The 23,485-nt window shown below is 28.7% G+C and overlaps 4 protein-coding genes across 10 annotated transcripts; 1 reads left to right on the top strand and 3 right to left on the bottom strand.

The window, feature by feature from the left end:
• Nucleotides 1-705: 705 nt before the first annotated feature.
• Nucleotides 706-5,024, bottom strand: LOC149893753 (uncharacterized). Of its 3 annotated transcripts, none has more exons than XM_090095545.1 (3): nt 4,303-5,024; nt 2,324-2,438; nt 706-1,875 (listed from the first exon to the last, which is right to left on the bottom strand). In XM_090095545.1, the coding sequence occupies exon 1, from the start codon at nt 4,645-4,647 to the stop codon at nt 4,312-4,314; it is 336 nt and encodes a 111-aa protein (XP_089951671.1). In that variant the 5' UTR covers nt 4,648-5,024; the 3' UTR covers nt 706-1,875; nt 2,324-2,438; nt 4,303-4,311. The 3 variants fall into 3 exon arrangements, with proteins under 3 accessions (XP_089951671.1, XP_089951669.1, XP_089951662.1); XM_090095543.1 differs by having other exon boundaries at nt 706-906; nt 1,228-1,875; nt 2,324-5,018; XM_090095536.1 differs by having other exon boundaries at nt 2,324-5,018.
• Nucleotides 5,025-5,302: 278 nt separating this feature from the next.
• Nucleotides 5,303-8,749, bottom strand: LOC145185119 (uncharacterized). Of its 3 annotated transcripts, XM_090095515.1 has the most exons (6): nt 7,853-8,749; nt 7,667-7,740; nt 7,365-7,518; nt 6,120-7,286; nt 5,924-6,000; nt 5,303-5,762 (listed from the first exon to the last, which is right to left on the bottom strand). In XM_090095515.1, the coding sequence occupies exons 4-6, from the start codon at nt 6,775-6,777 to the stop codon at nt 5,505-5,507; spliced, it is 993 nt and encodes a 330-aa protein (XP_089951641.1). In that variant the 5' UTR covers nt 6,778-7,286; nt 7,365-7,518; nt 7,667-7,740; nt 7,853-8,749; the 3' UTR covers nt 5,303-5,504. The 3 variants fall into 3 exon arrangements, with proteins under 3 accessions (XP_089951641.1, XP_089951647.1, XP_089951654.1); XM_090095521.1 differs by having other exon boundaries at nt 7,365-7,740; nt 7,853-7,927; XM_090095528.1 differs by lacking the exon at nt 7,853-8,749 and having other exon boundaries at nt 7,365-7,441; nt 7,667-7,721.
• Nucleotides 8,724-14,505, top strand: LOC149893752 (uncharacterized). The gene is made up of 4 exons (XM_090074607.1): nt 8,724-12,038; nt 12,348-12,423; nt 12,608-14,178; nt 14,264-14,505. The coding sequence occupies exons 1-4, from the start codon at nt 11,807-11,809 to the stop codon at nt 14,503-14,505; spliced, it is 2,121 nt and encodes a 706-aa protein (XP_089930733.1). The 5' UTR covers nt 8,724-11,806.
• Nucleotides 14,506-17,497: 2,992 nt separating this feature from the next.
• On the bottom strand, nt 17,498-20,985 carry LOC149893751 (uncharacterized). Of its 3 annotated transcripts, none has more exons than XR_016449400.1 (3): nt 20,597-20,985; nt 18,813-20,464; nt 17,498-18,323 (listed from the first exon to the last, which is right to left on the bottom strand). XR_016449400.1 is itself a non-coding variant. In XM_090077038.1 (3 exons), the coding sequence occupies exons 1-3, from the start codon at nt 20,884-20,886 to the stop codon at nt 20,257-20,259; spliced, it is 360 nt and encodes a 119-aa protein (XP_089933164.1). In that variant the 5' UTR covers nt 20,887-20,975; the 3' UTR covers nt 18,577-20,256. The 3 variants fall into 3 exon arrangements, 2 of the variants coding, with proteins under 2 accessions (XP_089933164.1, XP_089933163.1); XM_090077038.1 differs by lacking the exon at nt 17,498-18,323 and having other exon boundaries at nt 18,577-20,464; nt 20,597-20,701; nt 20,840-20,975; XM_090077037.1 differs by lacking the exon at nt 17,498-18,323 and having other exon boundaries at nt 18,577-20,464; nt 20,597-20,701; nt 20,840-20,973.
• Nucleotides 20,986-23,485: the final 2,500 nt, after the last annotated feature.

The raw sequence follows: 23,485 nt of genomic DNA, 5'->3' as shown, positions 1-23,485 counted from the left end.
ATCATTATTATTATTATTATTATTATTATTATTATTATTATTATTATTATTATTATTATTATTATTATTATTATTATTATTATTATTATTATTATTAATATTATTATTATTATTATTAATATTGTTATTACTGTTATTATTATTATTATTGTTATTATTATTATTACCATTATTACTATCATTATTATTATTTATATTATTGTCATTATTATTAGTGTTATTATTAGTATTATTATAAGTATTATTATAATCATTATTGTAATAATAATTATAATAATACTAATAATAACACTATTATTATCATTATTATCATTATTATCATTAAGCTCAATTAGATACTACGGTTAAATTAGAAACATTTTTGCAAAAACTCACAAAAAATTTATAAGTTTATTACCAATTCCATAAAACCATTTACCCGGGTAAAGACTTAAATTGGTATTTCCAGGTAAAACCCTATTCTTTAAAACCTTTTTGTTACCCAGGTAGATAAACACTTATCTAAAAAAAGTTACCTGAGAAAGAAACAGGTAAATCTAAATTGACATTGGTATTTAGTTTTTTTAAAAACTTTGTATTATTAAATTTTAAAATTAGAAAATAACTGTATTGGCATTTTGTGTCTGTGCCCTTAAGAGGAGTCTCAGCATCAATTAAATAAAAAAAAAAGGGTTTGGATGAAGTCAATAACAATCTTGAGAGTTGTTCAGAGAAATCTTTACTTCTTAAAAAAGTCATATATCTCAAAAGTTATAAAACTGACATGAATTTACAGTCACCATGAAAAACCTTAGAACCTGAGGATTACAAGGGTATTTTACCCAAGTAAATTACCTGGGTAATGCAATTGCTAATAGGATTATGGTTTTTGCCAACCCTGATACTCAACTACAGGCATCAAGCAACCTGCAAACATGAGAGTTATATTAAACAACTCAATATTTAAAAAATGTTTAAAAGAAGATGAGCAACTGATTTAAGCCTTATGAGTTTAAAACCCTACCCTTTACAACCAATAAACAAACACATAAAAACAAAATATATGCAAACTAAAACACTAATCTCTAACACATAACAATGATGCAAGGCCTACCAAAAAGAAGGTAAAAAACAAAACAAACATACAATCAGTTTTTACAAACTCTCTGTAATGGGACTAAACAAGAAATATCTAATAAATCCTCAAAGTAAAATAATAGAAAAAGATAACCTAGCAATTTAACTTACTAAGGACTTCTTCTAACAATGAAGGCTCTACTTCTCTTGACTTCTTCATTTTGGCAATAAAATTTACAAAGCAGATGGAATCTCTATTAGTTGATCCACATATCATTGGCACTTAACTTTGAATTCTTTTGTCTCTCATATTCTTATAAGGAGTTAAACAAATGTATGCATGTACAGATGCACAAAACTCCATTAAAATGAAGTGAACCAACTGATACTGATAACCAACATGTACATTAATTTTTTCAATGAAACCAAATACTTTATCATCATCATGATAAAAGTTACCAATCTGTTTCATTTCAGAATCAATGAAAACAACTTTGCTCAGCAACTCAAAGGCAATTTTCCTTAACACATGCACTTTCCATCATCTTCCAAAATGGTTCCTCTTTTTCGTTGATGTGTTTTTGTAAAAGGTTTTAAAAATGCAGCAGTACAACTCCATCATTGTGTTAAATGAATAATACTTTTCTGATGTAGAAGTAATGATTGCACACAGTACTGCTAAATAAAATGACACAGATGCCATAGCTTTTGAAAAACTTATCAGAAAGTTCAACATCATTAGAGGTTATCAATTTATGCACAAGTTGCTCTGTTGTTTTATAAATTTTAAGATAATGGTTTTCAGTGCTTTGCTAATATCTAAAAAAAAGAGTTTTCATATAAAAGTGCCATTAGGAACTTTCTTTTAACCGTAAGCTCAGTATTATATGCTAACACCACAATCATTTAATACACAAATGTAATATGGTCTGGAGTTGCATAGATTGGAAAATTGTTTGTAAATTAGAGTTTATTATAAAACTTCTCATTTGTCTGCTAATGAAAAATCATCATGTGGGACACATGATGATTTTTCATTAGCAATTTCTAAATTGATTTACAATAACATTGATTCAGATAATCAGAGATAATAATTCAATAACTTTCTAGAGTACAACTTTACCAGTATTAAGTTTCAGGATAAAACTGAGAAACCTTTGTGAATGTAAATAATTTTCTTTTACAATATGATTTATTAACTTAAATTCTTCAGAGAACAATGTACAGCTGTTGTAAGTAGGAAGAAAAAAATGTATGCTGTACTCACTCGATTGTGTAAAGGTCTGGTTCCATTTAAAGAACTGGATTACAACCTTTTTGGCAGTCTCTTACCACAACCTCGACAGGTATTAATATTGCAGCAAGGATAATGAAGAGATCACCTAAAAAAAAAAAAAATTCTGCAAAATTAATATTAACAAATGATCAAAATAATTGTAACCACAGCACAAAAATGTAATTTCTAAAATAATCATTCATAACAATTAACTAAATTGAAATACTTAAATGCAGGTTTTTGAAGTATCGAGGTCAAGGAATAGGCAGCCCGAATCACATTTTGCTTTCTTAAAACAAGAGCCAAACTGAGAATGTTTTTGCACAATATAAAAAGACAATATTATTATTTTTATATTAATATTAAAATTACATTAGTATACAACAATATAAAAATTACTAAAAAATTATGTATAATAATGTTAAAAAAACTATAAGAATAAAATTTGATGCACCAGAATAACTATGTACAGTGCCATAGACCTTGGTCATAACAAACTTTGGTTTAGGATTTGGCAGAAAAGTAAACTTCTATGTGTTATTGTAGTTTATTGATCTGGCAGCGCCCCAGAGGTATTTTAAGCAAGATGCAGCAAAAGAAACTACGACTTGTTTATTAAATATGTATTGAATATAATGAAGAAAAACATGCGCTTTAAAATGAATATAGTAAAAATATATAAAAATATTTAAATAATTATATATAAAAATATATTTGGGATTTTCTGATCCCCCAAATCTGTATTTTTGTTTATTTACACAATCGCTCGAGCAAAAATAGGTTTTGTCAGTCATCATTAAGCTTGTGATGAAGTTCATAAGTTGCCATGAAATTGCCATGTTCAACAAGCTTTAAAACTGCTCCAAGTGCAAATGGAGGTCCCCAGAACTTTAGTTTTGGAGCAGCTGACTTTTGTACAAAAAGAGGTAAAAAACCTCTTTCAAAATTTCCAGAAGAATCAGAAAAATGCAACTGTGTGTATATATCTATACATACATATACATATGTATAAATATACATATATACACCTGAGCATTTATGTGATTTTCAAAACACTGTAGCATTATTGGATTTTAAGATAGCGTATGAGAAATCAGAATTAAATAAGAAAACACAAAAGAAATTAGACATAAAATTTGGAAAAAAATATGCTTTAAAATGTTTTTAAAGAATGAAGACAGTATCATTTGAACAGTTTACAGTGATCAAAAGATTTTAAACAATTGCGTGTTCTCAAAATTCAAAGTTCAATCATTTCCAAATAATTTGCTTAAAACTGATAGTACTGCAGCTCAAATATTTATTTCCAACTTTGTCACAGAAGTCTGTTAATGTAAGGTAAAAAATCTTAAAATGGGTTTTGAGAAATATCTTCAAAAACAGATGAAAAATCTTAAAACCACCTTTTCCAGATAGTTTGATACTAATTTCAAGGGTATGTGGCAAGTGAAGACAAGTGAAGACATAGTTATGTTTTCACAATATCTGAATAAGCATCTTCTTAATGTGAGCCAAATAAATCTTTTATTTTGGACTTTTCCAGTTCTTTTATCTGATGAACTAATTTTGAATCAGTTACCCTATTAGTAAAGTAACCAGCTCTTCTCTGGGTCACTATTTGCAGCTTATAAAATTTTCTATCTTTATTTGTTAACCACATACCCTTGGTATTAGTATCAAATGATCTGGTAAGGATGGTTTTAGGATCTTTTTTTTCAACTTCTTGGGAACATCTGTTTTAACTTCTTTATGGGAACATAATTGAGGAGATACATAGAGCTTAAGGAGGTTATAAATCCATCTTAAAAAGTACACTTTGCAACATTAAATATTGACATGGCTCTTTCAATGTCTCAAATTGCCACTTTTGTAAAAGTTAAGATGATGAGACTTAAAAAATATGCATTTGGTAAGATATGCTAAAGTCAATTAACACAACGAGTTCAGAAGACTCGACTCAAGTTGAACACCTAAAAATCTCAAATCATATCTTGATATTCTAAGCCCATATCCTCCAATATTAAACTTTCATTATCATCAATCTCCAAACGTTCGGGATGTCGCTCAAAGTATGTTTTAAATTCTGACAGTTGATCTTTTGTCTTATTTAATTTTTTGAGAATTCTATCATCTTCCCATTTAGCTTCAATACCCATTTTAATTTTTCCAATTTCTCCTTTGATTTCTCCTTTTAATTTGCCTTCCTTAAAAGCTAAGGATTTTTCTTCTTCTCGAGCTTTTGCGATTAATTCTCTGTCTCTTTTTTCTTTCCAACGAAGTATGTTCGCGTCTTCGTTATTTAGGACTGATTTCATTATCTTTTTTTATCTCCGGCAAAATTCGCTTTTCACAAGCAGAGCCCTGCCTCTTCGCGATAATATCAGGTAACTCAGATCTTTTATTGCTACATTGTCCAAAAGATTTAAAGAGTACTAAAACACGCCATATAAAAATTTGTAATTTTACGGAATAAAAATGCGTAACGGAGTAGACTTCGACACTAGTCTAATGTAGTAGGTTTAGGTTGAAAATTTGATTACTTCAAAAATTTTAGTTTCATGATATTAAGGAATGGTAAACTGACTGATCTATGAAGAGAACGAATTGTTTGGCGTACATCCTAACGAAAAAATCAACTTTTTAGGGTATTTGGGCAAATTTTCCCCCTCCCCAAATTTTTAAAAATATTTTTGGAGAATATTTTAAAATTATTATATATTTCTTCAAAAAATATTTTAGTTTTTACTTGTTAAAATATAAAAAAAGTCCTAAATTGCAAATCTAAATGATTTTTAAATAGATTTATAGAGTATTAAAATAACAAATATGTATAATATAATACAATTATAATATCTAAGACATAATAAAATATAACTAGAATGTATTAAAATAAGAAAGTCCATGAAAAATTGAGAATCAAACTCAAACAAAATTAGGCTTAAGGATAAACTTATAGATAAAGCAACATGATTTATAAATGAATTTATTAAGTACTAAAATAACAAATATTATACAGAATATAATACAAATAGTATCATTTACAAGACATACAATTTTATATAAAAGATAAGTAATCGTATTATAATAGGAAAATCCAATAAACTTATGGATTTTACAAATTTTTCACAGACTATTTCACAGACTTTCCAATCATTGATTTATATGAAATCATCTAAACTCTATTGCTTGAGTATTCAACCACTGCTCTTCTCAGTAGTTCTCCATGGTTTGATCTGGATTCAGATGTTGCGAATCTACTCAGAGTTTTCAGCATGTTGTGATGAACAGATTCGGAACATTGCTCAGCAAATATGCCTAATGGCATTTTAATATTGTTTAAGAAATTAATGAGGTGGTGTTCAATAATATGACCTTTCCACCCCATTGAGAGATTGTGGTTTAAGTTAATTTTAACATAAAGTTCAGTTTCCTAAATCAAAAGTAAAAAATAAATAGCTAGTATGCCTATGAGTTAATATTTATAAATAAGAATTGTTTCCATGTTTATTTCTACATCATATTCAATAATTACTTTCCTAAAATTTCTTTTTTCAAACTTTTCTTAAAAATTATTTTCAAATTTTAATTTACCTTTAACTTCTTAACATACATTGCAATGGCATCTGCGTAACCCTCATGAAGTTTCATACCAAAGCACTTATTGACAACTAAAATGTCATGATTAATGTTGAAATTTAACCATATAATTTAAAGTTGTGTTTAAAATTGAAAAAATAGTTCATACACAAATATGTGTGTGTGTGTGTGAGATGTGTGTATAAATTACCTATAGAAAATGATTTTAACAGTTCAACAACTGGATTATAAGAAGGATAATGGTAAAAAATATGTTGTTCCAAATCAGGCAGAAGCTTCCGAATTTTGTTAGCATTTCTACCATCCAACCCACCTCCATTATATCCATGCCAAATTATCCCATGGTTACTTAGCCATACAGCAATTTCAGGTTCTTTACATAAAACATTAGAAATCTCTGTAACAATCTTCATCAGCAAATGAAGTTCTGGTGGAGGAACTACATCAAGTACATATGTGTCTCCAGCTACATCAAGCAGACATGGATGAATAACATTTTTGTAGATTTGCATAGAACATTTCTTAGATTCATTTTCAGCAAAGCTTGTGTACAGCAACTTTAACTTATTGAAAGTTCTCAGTTCTCCCAGATTTGACTTTTCACCATTGCAATATAAACAAGAGTATTTTCCTCCATGTCCTGATAAGCCTAAAATTATATTTAGCAGTTTAAGATCTGCTGCTAAGTAGAACTTAAGTTTGTTGAGCATTATTTTCTCGATAATTATCTGAAGGTTCGCATGATTTTCAGTAACATTTTTGACAAATGCCAATACCAGAACTTTCTTAACACCAGTATTTTTGTTTTCTCGACAGTCAATATCTGTTTCTATATTAAAAACATTCATAACAAATTTTAAGGATCCTTGACCTCCATCTATTCCAACACGAATAATAACTTTATCTTCTTCTAGTCCCCTAACAGTGCAAATATGTTCAACAAGTGATTTGGAATCTTTCACATACACAAAATCTTTAATTACAGTATGTAGGATTTTTTTATTACCAACTTTTTTCTTAGCTGTAAACTCCACTTTTTCTACTGCGTAATAATCATCAAGACTAGATGACAATATCTATATTTTATTTGAAGTGTTAGCTTCCACTCCCAATCTACCCAAATCTTTTCTGCAATCCATTGCAATTGAATTTATTGTAGAATCTGATAGATTGTGCTTTCTTTTTATACTATAGAAAGTTTGACTTGATATTGTTTTCATTGTCCTCTTCTTTCCTATCTGTAAACTTAACGGAGTCCCACCTGTCGACAATTTTATAGTTTCCCCCAATTAAATGTTTTGAACTTGTTGGATTTCTTTTAGAGATTTGGAGAGGACTTGTTCTACTGTTTTTAAACCTAAAATTTAACATTTAAAACTTGTCATAAGATTTAATAAGAACTTTTATACAGACTATAATTTATTTATTCTAATACCTTTTGAGATCAACAACATTCTTAGGTTCTCCACAGTATCTTTCTTACTACAGGAATGTCGAATTCCAACTCCAATTCTTTGATAACAGTTAAAGCAAATTTTTTTAAAAACTTCATTTGATATCTCAGGTTTTAAATAAACACTTAAAACATCCTAAGAAATAATTTTTTATACTTTATAAGTTATCATTAATGGTAAGTCAATCAATTTTCAAATTGAGTAAGTAAATTACAACTTATATTTTATGAAAGTTGATTTTCAAACATTTGTTACTATGTTTACATTAAAAGTTATACATTACCTTAAGGTTTACCTCTTTGGATTTATCTCTAGACATAACACATAGTGGACAATTACAGGTTGACTCTGCATCACCTATAAATATATATATATATATATATATATATATATATATATATATATATATATATATATATATATATATATATATATATATATTTCAGAGAAATATGGAATACATATTTACCTTTAAATCTTGGAAGTAATCTAATTCTCTCAGATGTGAGCAACCAATTTTCTATAACTAAAGTTACAATAGATAATGACTCTCCTTTTTTGGCAGAGTATAAGTAAACCTTGCAGCTTGAACATAAACCTGTTGGGCTAGAAAGTAGATCTGGATTGTAGTTACTATTTGCATACATTTGAACCAGATTTAGGAACTGAGTTCCAGGTTCCAACATAGAACATTTAAAATTTTTTTTGCCACAACAAGCACAAATAATCTTGCGAGATGATAAATGATCTCTATGTTTAAAAGGCATGTCACTTATATTAATTATGCTAGTGATATGTAAGTGAACATGTATATATATATGTATATATATATTTATATATATAAAATACTAATACAAAATATTTTGAAGTTAGAAATAAAAATATTATAAATTATCAAACTTCTTATAATATCTAATTAAAAACATTTTCATAAGGACCAAAATATTTTTTCTACAAATTCTATTAATTAATTTTCTTACTGTTTAAAAAAGTTGAAAAAAAAATTATAAAAAAATTGTATGTCACAATTTTCTTTTGGGAGGGGGGAAATTTGCCCCAATTCCCTAAAAGTTAGTTTTCTAGTCAGGATGTACGCCAAATAATTCATTCTCTTCATAGATCAGTCAGTTTACCATTCTTTAATATCAGGAAACTAAAATTTTTGAAGTAATCAAATTTTCAACCTAAACCTACTACATTTGACTAGTGTCGAATAAGAATATCATTTTTAAAATAAGGTAATAGACACATCCCGAATTCCAATGATGTAATGTTACGGCTACCTGAAATCGAGGCGAACCATGACAAAATATTAATTTTCAAAATAAAACATTTTAACTTTTTTTGTTTTTTATTTGCCACAAAAATATTTTGGAATATGATGTTTTTTATGTTTGTTTGTTTATTGTTGTTAATCTTAATAATGTTTTTTTTCATTACTTAAAAAAAGAATATAAAAAATATGGATATAAGATGAGGTTAAAGAAAGCCAAACTATTGCATCTGTAAGAATACATATAGAGCATGCTATTCAAAGAATAAAGCGATATAAAATAATTTGTAATGAAATATCTCTATCTTTGCATGGTTCAGTAAATCAAATTTTGACTATTATTTGTCTCCTTGAAAACTTTCAATCACCATTAATAAAAGATACAGAAAAAAGAATACTTTTTTAAACTAAAAGAATTTACTTTTTAATAATGAAATAAAAAAACTGCTTTTAAATAATAATATTTTGTTTGTCATATAATTTATTGTTCAACTTCATTAGTCTCAAGTTTTACGATAACAGGTAAAAGATATTTGATAAAAAATAAGTTTAGTTTATTTACAACATCTTTAAAGTACATTATATCAAAAGGAATTCAAATAATAATGCATCCTTGGAATGTATAAACAATGAAATCATAAAATGTTACTTGTGATATGTCTAGAGCCATTTGTATTTGAGTGTAATATCCATTTTCATGTTTTTTTCGCAAGACTGGATTGTCACTTTTTATTTTCACATAAAAAGATTTGTCGAGGACTAATTCTTTGGGTGTATAGTTTCTCTTTGACCAAGGACATTTTATTTCTATTAACCCAATTTCATTATTCAACACTCCATTAATTAATATACCATCAGGTGACACTGCAAGCCATGGTAATTTAGGTTGCATAACAATCCCTGTTTCTCTGCATTTTATAGAATGATTAGGTTGTGTTTCATAATGTCTTTATAAATATCTCTAGCAATAGGTTCAAACTCTTTACCATGTTGTACAGCTTTTTTAAAAAGTTTAGAATCAAATAAATTATATTTTTGTGTAAAGATGGATATTAGACTGTCAAGGTTTTTGGTTTTATAGAATGCTGGTGTGTTTGTGTAAGGTGAGACATAATAGATGTAATTCCGGATCTAATCCCAAGAGAAAACTTTTTTTTTTTTTTTTTTGATTACGAAGTCAGCTGTTTGTTTAATGTAAGTTTTATAAAAAATATTGTAATTAAAAGAAATAAAACATAACATTCATTGGAATTTGTAAAAGAAATAAGTAGAAGAAATAAAAAAATCTTAGCTCTGATTAAGAGCTTTATAAAACTTGATTAAAACTAAAACGAAGTGGATAAGGTTGCAACTGGCTGTATAATCGTATATTGTCAAAATTTTTTTTAGAACTGCTTGCTCAACACAAATATTATTAAAAAATACCTAAATATCTTTTTTCACTGAAACATTTTTTTGGGTATTCTACTTAGCAGAAACAGCTTCCTAGGGTTCAAACCAACAAAAATTAAAAAAACAAACTATTTTTCACGGAAATATGAAACCGCCCTAGTTTCATATTTCCGTGAAAAATAGGTTTTCAACTTCAGCTTGCAACAATTTCAATGCAGTCTATTTTGTTGGTGCTATATCTTCCAAAAACCAAAATTTATATTTTATTTTTCAGAAATTGAACTTCCAAAATTCGCGCAAATTCTATTTTTCATAAGCTTTTATTGCTGTTTGGTCCAAAATGAATATTTTTTTCACTTAGTGAGCATTGCTAGAAGTAATTTTGTTTCTTCGTATTACAAGCCACTTATCTGACAAATTTTGTAAAACTGTTGTTTTTTCAATATCTTTTGGCTCTAAATATGTAACTTTTATTTTTTCTAAATAGTGTTTCTTTTCAAAAGAAAATGTACAATTTGGGATGATGTCATTATAGTCATCATTTATTTCTTTTAAGAGTTAATACTCCAATTCAAATTCTGGTTCTTGAAAAGCAGATTCATCTTTAGCAAACTTTTGCATATTTGATATTATTTCAAAATAAGGTTCAACAACTTGCAAATGCATACTAAGAGGTGAGCCTGTTGGAAATTGACCAAATCTTGTATTTACATATTTGTAAGTGTGAATGGGTGGCACAACATGGGAAAAACCCAATTTTGTAGTCAACTTCAATAAGTTTTTTTTGCAACTTTAACACTTTTAAGTTCATGTGATGTTCATTAAAAAAAAGTCTTGGGTCATACAATGTAGAGTATATACCACACTTATTATTTTCTCTCTTAACAGTTGAGCTCATTACAGGAGCTTTTCTTATATTTTTTTAACAAGGTATGCCCCATTGTCGTTGTTTACTTGTACAAGAAATTTCAGTTGGGACTTTTTTAAGAAATTTCATAGAGTAATCAGCTAATTCTAACAACAAAGCCATTACATGGTTACAATATCTACTCAATCCTGCTGGACAAGAACAGTAAGCATACATAAACATGGGACGACATTTTTGATAGGTGTACAATAACTTCCCTTTTTTCCTTTTTCATACTCGCTTTACAATCCTTTAGCTTGAAATACATTTTTTGCAGAATATGTAAATATTGTGTCTGATAAAATATAACGCTCATCTTGGAATTTCCTACCTCTTAAAAGTGTTTTTTTAATTCACAGTACTTTTGATTTACCACTTAATTTACGATAATTTTGAAAGTCCTTTATGGTAAACAAGGGCATTTCTTTCAAGCTTTTGCCCCATTTGTTATGTAAAAGATACTTTTGATTTATCTTTGTAAATTTATACGGTATAAAAACATTACTTTCTTCTAAACAATCACTTTCAGATAAGTCTTCTGACAAAACAAGAGGAATAGCTTCTTCAGTATTTAAAAAATCATTTAGAGTTACAGTTGACATCTTTTTTTAAATTTTGAAAGCATGTTTTTTTCACATCTAAAATTTTTGTCATGGTTCGCCTCGATTTCAGGTAGCCGTAACGTTACATCATAGTCATAGTATTTAAATAGTCTGGAAACGCGGGCCATTTTCTCATAACACTTAAGTTCCTTTCAATACTAGTGCTCAGACTACTTTAGAGTGCATCAAATTGTAAACATAGTACTTAGCTGCTACTTAATTTCATTTACTCTGTGATAAATATTGAAAATGCCAGGAGCCAATTGCGCTATATTTGGTTGTTCAGTATCAAGAAATCATGTTGGATTGTCTATATTTCGTATTCCAACAAAAGATGACGAATATAGTGCAAACTGGAGACAGAAGTTAATAAGTGTAATTACACATGACAGAGTGATTGACAAAGGATTAAAAGCTCAAATCGAAAAAAGAAATCTTTATATTTGTGAACGTCATTACACAAAGGATCAACTTCTTCGTCGTGAGTAAATTGGAGTATTTTATATATTCAATATATCTGCTGCTTCAAGAAATTGGTTTGTATATGCCATATAATTATAATATATGGAAGCATTTCATTGACTGTATAATTAGATGGATGACTTCAGATATAATACGTTATCTTCAAAATATATTTATTTGAAATGTTAGCTAATAGAGCCTAATAAACTTTATATTTTATATAAAGTTTACTTAGCTGGATTAGTTGACAAATATTATATCAGTATTAACATTGTGTTGGTATCTATACTGGAAACAAGAAAATTCAGGTACATTTTTATAATTTTAGATGATTTAAAAACTACACTTATTCCTGGATCAATACCAAAAATAAATTTACCACAAAAAAGTTTTTCTATTTCAAGGTAAAATAAAATTATTTTGAAAAATAATAAAGAATATATATATATATATATATATATATATATATATATATATATATATATATATATATATATATATATATATATATATATATGAAAATAGTTTTTTGTTTATACTGTTGTATAATTGCAAATAAACTACTTGAATTGATAATTTTATTTTAAGCACAACTTCTCGTAAATCTGCAGAAATCATAGTTGATAAGAAATCCAATTTAAATACTCAACCAAACTCAATCCAGGAATGTTACAAATCAATGGAAGAATTTACTAAGCGTATAGTACATCTTAATCTTCCTTCTGGTTGGAATATAAATAATAATATTTCTCACGTTCATATTTTTGAAAAAGATGAAATTCATGCAGTTACAAAAACAGACATATTTATTGATGCTTCTTTAACATTTATACTTCGCATTTATGCCTGGTGTTTACCATCAACCCATGAAGTTTATAAAAGTTATGACAGTTCAATGAAAAATATCACTTTGTCAAACTTGGTCAAAGTTATTTCAAGTTATAGTATTTGTCTAGGAGTCTCACTCGATGAAGCAAAAAAGTCTGCCATCAAACATTGTGTCCCTAAAATATATAATCAAACAGAATTTAACTTTCATGGTACTTATCAAACTGAGTATTTCAGATCAAGTACATGTTCAGTTTTGAGCAAACTGAAATGTTGTGATAACTGTATTATAAATGAAAAAACTTTAATTTCTAAGTCTTCCAAATCATCAAAAAGAAAGCACAGTGTAGCAAAAAAGCCTGCTAAACTTAATGCACCAATATCATTGACTTCTCCAGATTGCCTAAAGTTAACAATTCAAAACTATAGAATTGAAAATAAGGAGTTGAAAGAAAAAATCATTGATTTACAAAATTCAATTTCAAAATCTGCCCTGACTATCAGTTCAAGTTTAAGTGATGATTTAATATCAATTATGTCAAATGCAGATCAAAACAAAATCTCACCTTTTATGAAGCTATTTTGGGAGGAGCAGCAAAAATATTTGAGGTTATCTCCAACTAATGTAAGATATCATCCTATAATAATTCGATACTGTCTTTCACTGGCATCAAAGTCTGCTGCAATGTATGATGATATACGTTACAATGAGAAATCAGGAACAGGTTTTCTTGTCCTTCCAAGTCGTCGTCGCTTACGTGATTATAAAAATTACATTAAACCTAAACGTGGATTCAATAAGGAAATAATTGATGAATTAAAAGAAAAAACCAAAGATTTTTCGGAGCAAGAAAAATTTATTGTCATTCTAATGGATGAAATGAAAATTCAGGAAAACTTAGTTTGGGACAAGCACACTGGGGAGATTGTGGGTTATGTTGATCTTGGTGATGCTGATGTTAACATAGCAACTTTGCCAAAAGTAGATGATTTTGCTACCCATGTTTTAGTATTTCTTGTTCGTAGTATTGTCAATCCTTTTAAATTTAGTTTAGCTAACTTTGCAACAACTGGAGCCACCGCTTGTCAAATTTTTTCATTGCTTTGGAAAGCAATTGGAATTTGTGAATTAAATTCCTTAAAAGTTATTGCTGTAACTTGTGATGGAGCTTCTGCAAATCGCAAGTTGTTTAAAATGCATTTTACCATGACACGTAATGATGATATGAATCCGCATGTTGATGTCACATATAGAACCCTTAACTATTTTAGTTCAGAAAAACGATTTATTTATTTTATATCTGACCCACCACATTTAATTAAGACAGTTCGTAACTGTCTTAATTAAATGTGGTGGGTCAGATATAAATGTGGTGGGTCAGATATAATTGAAGATTACAGTTCATTCAATTATAGAATCTGTTCAGTTTTTAATGCAGCAAAATGTAAAATATGTTTTAACTGAACGCTTTTGTCAGGATCCAATTGAAAATTATTTTGGACGCCAACGATCACTTGGATCACGAAAAGATAATCCATCTGTTAATGACTTTGGTTACAATGATAACATGATAAGAAATCAGAAAGTATTTCTTCCTGTAACTGGAAATATAATTAGCTATACAGATAATACGAGTGATAGTATTAAATCGTGTTAAAAAAAAATTTAAACCAAGTAAAAACTGTATTAAACATAAGATAATATTTTTTGATGAGTTCAATTATTAATATTTTTCACTTAAAATTTAACATATATAGATTTCGACTTATTTTCTTTTTTAAAAATGTAGTACACTATTTTTAAAATATTTTTTGGTATAAATGTATTGGTCAAAAATAATCAATTTTAAAGATCTGTCTATATCAAAATTTATCTTACAATTTAAAAAAATGGTAACACTATAAAGTATTAGATGTGTTATTGTTAATTTAAAATTGAAAAAACAATTATATTAATTTTGTTATTGATATTGTATATATCAAAGTTGATTTATACAATATCAATATGAAATATATCATAAACTTATACATCATAAAAGTAAGTCATTAAGTATTCATTTTACTACTTCAGGAGTAGTTAGTAATATGCTATTAATATTTTTAAAAGATATGTGGCTATGAAAATAGCCGTTTTCATAAGTCCAAGTCATGCCAAGTCTTTAACGTCCTTGTTCCAAAGTTGAGACTTTTTTTTTAATTGCTTTTCTTAATGCATTTGATTTTGTTTGACTTTTAGAAATCTTGAAAGCTTGCAACTTATCTTTCACATAGGAAAATGTACGAACACGTATATACAGAGTTAGAAGATCTTCTAATAAATTAAGTGCTATTTCTTTTTGAACTTTATCAGTTGAACTATGTATAATTTTTGAAAAGTTAACAAGCACAAGAGTCTTTAATTAATGTATCAACTATTTCTTTGCAATTGATAGTATGAGATGACTTTTTTGCCATAGAAATAAAATGGTACTCTGCAGTAGTAAAGATACAAATAACCTCTTTACTTACTTTCCATAAAACACCCCTATCATGCAAATTAACATGTTTATGCTCTGGCAAAGAAATTGTTTCTCCTGTACATTTGCCAGCAAGCAAAAATGATAAACACTGTTTATGATACAAACTAGACATGTTAGAACTAAATCTAATTCTACGATAAAAGGTACCAAAAACATAACCACTAAGATAAGCGATAATAGATTTTTCTTTTTCAGTAAACTGATAAGATTCATGTTTAAATGTTAAAACATCATTATTAAAGGAGGCACCAGTCAGATGAGCCAAGACAAGATTAGCAACTTCAAAACTTAAAAGAAGAGTGCAGTTTTGGCTAAGATTTTTAAAAGGACTTGGTGCTTCAGAAAATATTTTGTAGAAAGCTGGGTAAAAATTTTCAGCATTTCCATCAAATGATTCAATAATACTTTTTTTTAAAGAATAAGCTGTATTGACCTCTATACATGTCAATTTAAAATTTTTAAATTCAGTTCTTATTTTAGTAGGGTAGCATTCATCTATGGCAAGCTTTTCTGCACTCTGAATCAAGTAATTTTGAAAGCAATTAGAATGAAGAATAAGCTCTGCTATTTTTTTCTCTTTACTAAACTGTTTATCAATAAGCTTGTCCTTGTGCTTGGCATTGAGGTGACGAGTTAAACCACCTTGTGATAAACATCTTTTTTCGCAATATAAACACAAAAATACACGCTCTTCATTTGCGTTAGGAATATTTCCAACAGCTAACTCAACAGTTGAACTAAAATTAGGATCAGTCTCCAACAAATCTTCATCAAAGGCAGCTAAAACAGCATCAAGTTCATCTAAATTATTAGAAACTGCGGCAGAAAAAGTCATTTTAAAATTATTTGATGCACTCTCAGTCCGGTCACCCTTAAATGTTCAAGTTATTGAACGAAATCCATAGAAGACGACCCGCGTTTCCAGACTATTTAAATACTATGACTATGGTTACATCATTGGAATTCGGGATGTGTCTATTAGGCTCTCATTTTTATATAAACAAGCAAAAAGCAACCCGTAATACGGGTTATGGTCAGTCTGTTATTTAATTTATAGCGACAGTTTTCCACAATTTAACGTTACGAAACCTTAACTATACCCTTTTAGAAAAATGCTTTCATATTGATAAAATTAAACTATCTGTAAAATTCAAATAAAAAGTATGCAGAGGTAAAATAAATTACCAATTATTCACCATTATTTGAGTAATTTACAACTTACTTAAGTCATATCAGTGTAAGGCAGAAGCATTTCCCGCGACATTGCTAAGTTTAAAACAATACATTTTTACTGTTACTGACCCAAAGTAATAACACTTCATCATGCTTTAAATTGACGAAAAAGTAAAGCTAAATTTTTATATATTTTTTGTAACATGAACTGTAATTAAAGCGATAAATTATACAAGAGTTATTAATCTTTTGGTATCCCGTTGATACGTCTCTTTAAAAAAGGATATTGTCCTTAAAATGTTAAATGCACACAAATAAATAAATTTATTAAAAATAACTGACCATTACTATTAAAAATAACTGACCATTACTATGTATATGGCACCAATCTGACCATTTTTAGATATGGCCTCTTTGTTACAAAAGTTTTTATGAAACGATAATATGCTACCATTTACTAAAAAATCTTTTTGTTACTCGAAATTTAATTCTCTTAAATATTTTGACACTAATAAAGGACCTCCCTTCCCCGTTTTTGTGTTAATGGTAGTCAGAGGAATAGAGTTATTTTTATTAAGAGTTATCAAGTTTTGATGAATACTTTTTACCAGAATGATAAAATGTAAAACAATGATTTACATGTATAAGAACTTTTTTTTTTTTAAAATATATGTAAGAATTTAACATATAGGAAGTTCTTCCTTCCTCAAAAGTGTTGCAAATGCAAACTAAGCTAATTAATTAGTTAAACACCTTATAAAATTTAAGACCACAATATTCACCCCCCTCCCACCCCGTTTAAAAAGATCCCCTAAGTTACGTACAACAAATTTTTAGGCTTAAAATAGAGAAAATTTAAAAAAAATTGAACTAATCGCATATCATTTTATCTGACAAAAATTTATCATAAAAGGTAATCAAGTTTCTTTTTATAAATCGTATAAATGCGTCAATCGTAAATCTTAAAGAAAAAAAAAAAAGAACTATGATACCATAATTACAACAACAACAAAAAAAACAAAAACACACCACATAAAAACTGAAAACCAATTTACCTATTTATAGTAACCTATTTTGACATGGCAGTTAAAGCAAATATTTAACGAAAATGTAACTATAAAATCTATTTCGAAGTATAAAAGGATTAACAATACTAATAAAAAAAAAAAAAAAAAAAATCAACTTAATATATAAATTGCATTTTTAGCATGTTGTCTTGGCTTTCAGTAAATAAATAAAAACAGTAAGTTCCAATAATGAAACAACCTTTATTCATTTTTTACAATAGTCACCAACATGAAGGTGTCTATTGTTAAAAATGAATACCAACACAAAACATCACAACAATAACACATAACAATAGAATATTTACACCCTTGATCCTAAAATCCAGCAAAAATAACAAACCAAATTAAAATATGAAAGGCAAAATTAGAAAACCAATTTAAAGTTAACTATATTTATCTTTTCACAAAACATATAAATACATAAAAGTATATTTATTTTTATGTTCAATATCAATTATTCAATTACTTCAGATTTAGGACATTAAAACACCCTAGATTTAAAGATCAAGGTTGCATACTATCTCATACACATTATGCTAAACATTAACAGACATTGTGTGTTTCCAGTATAATTAAAAAAGGCTAGACAACACAACCTAGCTCTGAAGCAGTAACACTGCCTGGCAGTAAATGCTGCGAAGTCACACCTCTGCTATAAGTACATCGCTTGGCTGGCAAGGTTATCAATCTTGCTCAACATAACGCCAAGTCACACCACTTTGAAAATATGGAAACAACATAATTTAAACATATATACAACTGTAAACAAATATGGCTTTATATAACACATACAGTGGTGGCCAAAAGTCTTGGAACAACATATTTTATGTTACAGTAAATATTTTAAGTAAAATAAATAAAAAAATAAATAAGTTCTAAGTATTTTTTTAAACAACATTCTCTTTAAAAATATACCTCAAACCTTCAAAATTTATACTTTAAATCAAAAATAAATTTTTTTGGTCGTTAAATGTTTTGTTCCAAGACTTTTGGCCACCACTGTATAAACACATTTTATAACAATATTAAATGACAGATTTATTTATCAAAAACTATGAAAAAAAATATTAAAATAATAAAGTATTACATACAAAATGTGCTCAAAACCTACAAACAGTAAATTTTTGAAATGAAAATCTAAAGACCATAAATTAAGAACATTAGAAAATGTAACATTATTTGTGTAACACTTTTCACCCACCATACCTTGAAGAGATGTTTATCAATTTTGAAAAACAAACTATTAAATGCTCTAGTTCTTGAACCTGCAAAATAGTTGACCATGAGAGAAACACAGTTTTTTGAGATATACCCCAACTCTATTAAATGTTTGACCTTGACTTTTATTAATTGTCACTGAATAAGCCAATCTGACAGGAAACTGACGATGTTTTAGAACAAAAGATAAATTAGAATCTGATGGAGCCAACTGAATTCGAGGAACAAAAACCTGTTTACCACCAGAAACACTTGTCAAAACCTCTGCATCAATATAATTATTTTGAAGAGCACAGACTTTCATTAAGGTCATCAGTATCAATTTGATCAGCACTTAAATAAATTTTGACCTCACCCAGCAGACATTCAAGCACTTCTTAATTGATTGATAATGAATCAACATTAGTTGTTGTTAAAATCATGCGTTTAGAATAATCATTTTGATCAGCATCTCCAAAAATCTTTTCAACAATCGATTCATTTTCTCTAATAATGCACTGATTTGGTATTTCAATGCATCCTTTAAAAGGATCCTCCTCTTTGACAGGTATTGTTCCATTCCCAAGTTTTAGTAGCCATTGGGAAAATTCACCTTCCCATCTTGTACTCTCATATTTTCAGTTAATGCAAACTTCTGCACACATTGCCAATGCAAAGAACATTTTATACACAATTCTACTATTTCAGCTGGTTGTCCTCTTTTCACAACAGGCAGACTTTGCCTAAAGTCACCACCAAAAAGAATGATTTTTCCTCCGAACGGAAAGTTTTTGTTGCAAATATCTTTTAACAACCTATCAATTGCATTTAAGGCATGTTTAGGCATCATGGATGTTTCATCAAGCAAAAACAAACTAACTTGTCTTAAAAAATGCCCATGAAAAGAGATAGGAGTTACATTACATGTGCTATTATCCATTATTGGAACAGGTTTGAATAAGCCATGCAATGTAGATCCATTTGTAAGAAGAGTTGCTGCTATGCCAGTCCATGCAGCTGTAGCAGATTTAAAGCCCCTAATTATGGTTTCAGCAATCAAATAATTATAAGTAAAGGTTTTTCCACTACCAGCTGGTCCATCCATGAAAGACAATCTAGAATGTTGATTTTCTACACTTGGTTGCTCATTCAGTGCAGCAAGGATAGCATTACGTACATTTCATTGATTGACACTAAGAAACAGTCTCATACGATTGGCTTTGTCAATAGATTGTTGAACATTTTCATCAAATTTTTCTAGATTTAAGCCTATAAACTCATCAATAACAGGCATATTGTAATCAGCCAGCGTTTCACCACTTTGATTAACAATCTTTTTAACTTGATGAAGAGTAGCTTATTCAGCTATTAGAAGTGGGACTGAACAGTGAATGAAATCTTCCATCATAAAAAATGTGTATGTATTCCAGAGATGTAAAGGATTGTCAGGTTCTCAAAAGGTCAAAATAATTGAAAACAACTGTCTAATTTGCTTTGGCATACGTATTAAAACTGCTTCAGAAAGAGTATTCTGCCAGTCAGTGTCATCTTGCAACAAACCTTTTAAAACACATGCTTCAGAAAATGTTTCAAGGACAATATAATTAACAGTACGCACATCCTCCCAAGATGTTGCTCCTTTTGCTTGCAAAATTAACAATCTAAGAAAAAACAATTCTCCAGTTAGATTAACTTTATACATTCTTACTATCACCTTATTACCACTCCTTTGTCTATCCTTCCATTTACAATGTTTATCATCAAATATAAAGTAATAAGGAATGTCTACATACGAATAGCAATGTGCTCTTTCATTTTCAGTATTTAACTTAAACCATGCTGTTAGGTGCGTATGACGTTGAGCTGCACAATCTAAAGCCATTTGTTCTGCTCCTTCTCTAAAATACAATAATTGATTTTCAGGTAGATGTAAGTCACAGCACTTTGAAAACATGGAAACAACATAATATAAACATATGTACCAACTATAAACACAATAAATGTGTTTAATTATGTATACAATTTTAAATACATACCTTATATACATATTTAAACACATTTTTAAAACAATTATATAACACATATTAACACATGCAGAAACAATAAAAAACACTTTAAAGCACTTATCACCACATACACCAGGGCGCGACAAATCGACGAACGTGCGAACGTCTGCTTAACACGTTCGCTGCCAAGCTATTTTTAACTACGCGTTATTTCTTTGCCGAGCCATAATGTCTGCAATGATTAATATTTGCCGAGGCTGTTTTGCGTGGTTTCATTCTCACTGCCAAGACTAGATATCAACATTTCAATATAAAAAAAAATTTTAATCTGAAATAATTTTATGCTATTTCTTATTCTGAATATAACTGACAAAAAAAAAGCATTACGAGTATACTCGTAGTTTGGCAATGGCGAAGGGATTTTTTTCTCCAGTGCCGAAGTACTCGTAACACCGTAATGAATATAACTCATTGCGGTGACTACATCTTTTCAAGATGTAATTGAGAGCTTGAAAGTTGTAATTAAGAAACGTGAGATGTAATTGAGAAATACAACAGGTAATTTAGAAGTCGCAAAATGTAATTAAGAAACACAACATGTAATTTAGAAATTTTAAAATGTAACTGAGAAACCCAACATGTAAATAAGTAATCGCAATATGTAATTTGAAACATATATTATAAGCTTTTCTCAATTACAACTTTCATCTTCTCAATTACATCTTTCGTTTCTTAATTACATCTTCCATGTTCTAAATTACATATTGCGACTTTTAAATTACATTTTGTATTTCTCAATTACATCTTACGTTTCTTAATTACAACTTTCAAGTTCTCACTTACATCTTGAAAAGGTGTAGTAATGTACCTTATTTGATGCATTATTATTATAAATAGTGTTTCAATTTTTTTGCACATGCACATTGGCAGATATCATGAGTAAAAAAGGTAATTTATATTTTGTTTTCTTAATTCTAAATTGTGTTTTTTAGACTAGAAGCTAAAATATATTTAATAACAACATTATACTGTATGTTATTAAAAATGTGACAAAAAATTTGAAGTACACAATAAGATGTTTTTTAATACATTAAAAAACATTTTAGTGTGCACTTTGAATTTTTTACACAGTATACTAATTAATGTGTTTTATAGATGAGTAATTTCTTTTTTATAAACTGATAATTTGTAAATTTATCTATCTCCTATTAGCTCAACACAGATATTCCACTATTGGATCAGCACATATGATTATGGAAGACTGTGAGGATAGTGAAGATGATGATATTGAAGATTCGGATTCATTTTTCGCTTATACTACTACGTCTTCGAGCTTGACTGCATCAGAATCAGGTTCTGAAGATAATAACGCTAAAGAAAGTGATGACAATCAGTACACAGACGTTCATCTAGCAGCCACTGCAGAGGATTTTTTAATGCCGCCGAAAAGAGCTAGAACAACGGGTGGTCCATCTAGAAAATCAAACCAATGGAAAGATGAGCCGAATATTGTAAAACAAATTCAATTTTCTGCGGATCCTGGTTTGAAGATAAACATGGAGAGCAAGAAACCATTAGATTTCTTTAGACTATTTGTTACAGAAGAGCTTATAAATACTATGGTAGTTGAAACTAATCGCTACGCAACGCAAGAAATAAATAAGCAGCGTCCCCTCAGAAGAAGCTCACGTTTTAAAGATTGGAAACCAATAAATTCAGAAGATATGCGGCAGTTCCTCGGAGTTCTTCTTCATATGGGGTGTGTCAAAATGACATCTTTAGAACACTATTGGTCTAAGAACAGTCTCTATAGATTTCCCTTATTTTCTAGAATAATGTCACGAAATAAATTCCAACTAATATTACGGTTTTGGCATTTTATTAACAATGAAGATTCGGGTAGTGGACGCTTGTGTAAAATTATTGGACTTCTCGATCACTTAAATAATGCAATGGATAACATCTATTGTCCTAATAAAAATATATCAATCGATGAGTCAATGATGCTTTGGAAGGGACGTCTTGTATTCAGGCAGTATATGAAAAATAAAAGACATAAGTATGGTATCAAGTTCTATGAGCTTTGCGAATCAGATGGTATTGTACTAAAAGTAAAAATCTACTCTGGCGAGACAACTCTCGATAAACATTTGTTGGGTCAAACGGGAGCTATTGTTTTAGATTTAATGGAAAAATATCTGGGAAAAGGTTATCACCTGTACACCGATAGCTTTTACAATTCCTTTGAATTAACAAAGCAAATGATGAATAAAAAAACATATATTTGTGGTACTTTAAGAGCTGATCGAAAGTCAAATCCAAAAGAGTGTACAAAAGCAAAACTAAAACAGGGAGACGTTATAAGCAGAAGCAGAGAGGGTGTAGTGGTTGCTAAATGGAAAGACAAAAGAGACGTGCTATTGATTAGCAACTTGCATTCGTTGCAAATGATTGAAGTGAAAAACAGGAGAGGAGAGAAGAAAATGAAACCCAACATTATCAAAGATTACAATCAATATATGTCAGGAGTAGATAGGGCGGAACAAATGGTATCATATTATGATTGCCTAAGAAAGTCAATCAGATGGTATAAAAAAGTAGCACTTCATCTCTTTGATACTTTTTTGTTTAATGCTTACTGTCTAAACAGCAAATATGAGGTAGATAAAACAATTT

Source organism: Hydra viridissima, unplaced genomic scaffold (genome assembly GCF_058129835.1).
Source record: "Hydra viridissima isolate aposymbiotic clone 2 unplaced genomic scaffold, HvirCarnegie_v1 scaffold_1, whole genome shotgun sequence".
In the NCBI taxonomy this organism is placed as follows: domain Eukaryota; kingdom Metazoa; phylum Cnidaria; class Hydrozoa; order Anthoathecata; family Hydridae; genus Hydra; species Hydra viridissima.
This window is presented reverse-complemented; position numbering and strand designations above follow the sequence as displayed.

Bases quoted from the DNA above. Each gene is read 5' to 3' on its own strand.
- LOC149893753 (XM_090095545.1), bottom strand. From the start codon at position 4,647: ATGAAATCAGTCCTAAATAACGAAGACGCGAACATACTTCGTTGGAAA.
- LOC145185119 (XM_090095515.1), bottom strand. From the start codon at position 6,777: ATGAATGTTTTTAATATAGAAACAGATATTGACTGTCGAGAAAACAAA. The intron at 6,001-6,119 runs GTAATTTATACA...ATGACATTTTAG, and splicing joins GTTAAAATCATTTTCTATAG to TTGTCAATAAGTGCTTTGGT. The intron at 5,763-5,923 runs GTAAATTAAAAT...CTTTTGATTTAG, and splicing joins TGTATGTTAAGAAGTTAAAG to GAAACTGAACTTTATGTTAA.
- LOC149893752 (XM_090074607.1), top strand. From the start codon at position 11,807: ATGCCAGGAGCCAATTGCGCTATATTTGGTTGTTCAGTATCAAGAAAT. The intron at 12,039-12,347 runs GTGAGTAAATTG...TTATAATTTTAG, and splicing joins AAAGGATCAACTTCTTCGTC to ATGATTTAAAAACTACACTT. The intron at 14,179-14,263 runs GTAACTGTCTTA...ATTCAATTATAG, and splicing joins ACATTTAATTAAGACAGTTC to AATCTGTTCAGTTTTTAATG.
- LOC149893751 (XM_090077037.1), bottom strand. From the start codon at position 19,908: ATGGATGGACCAGCTGGTAGTGGAAAAACCTTTACTTATAATTATTTG.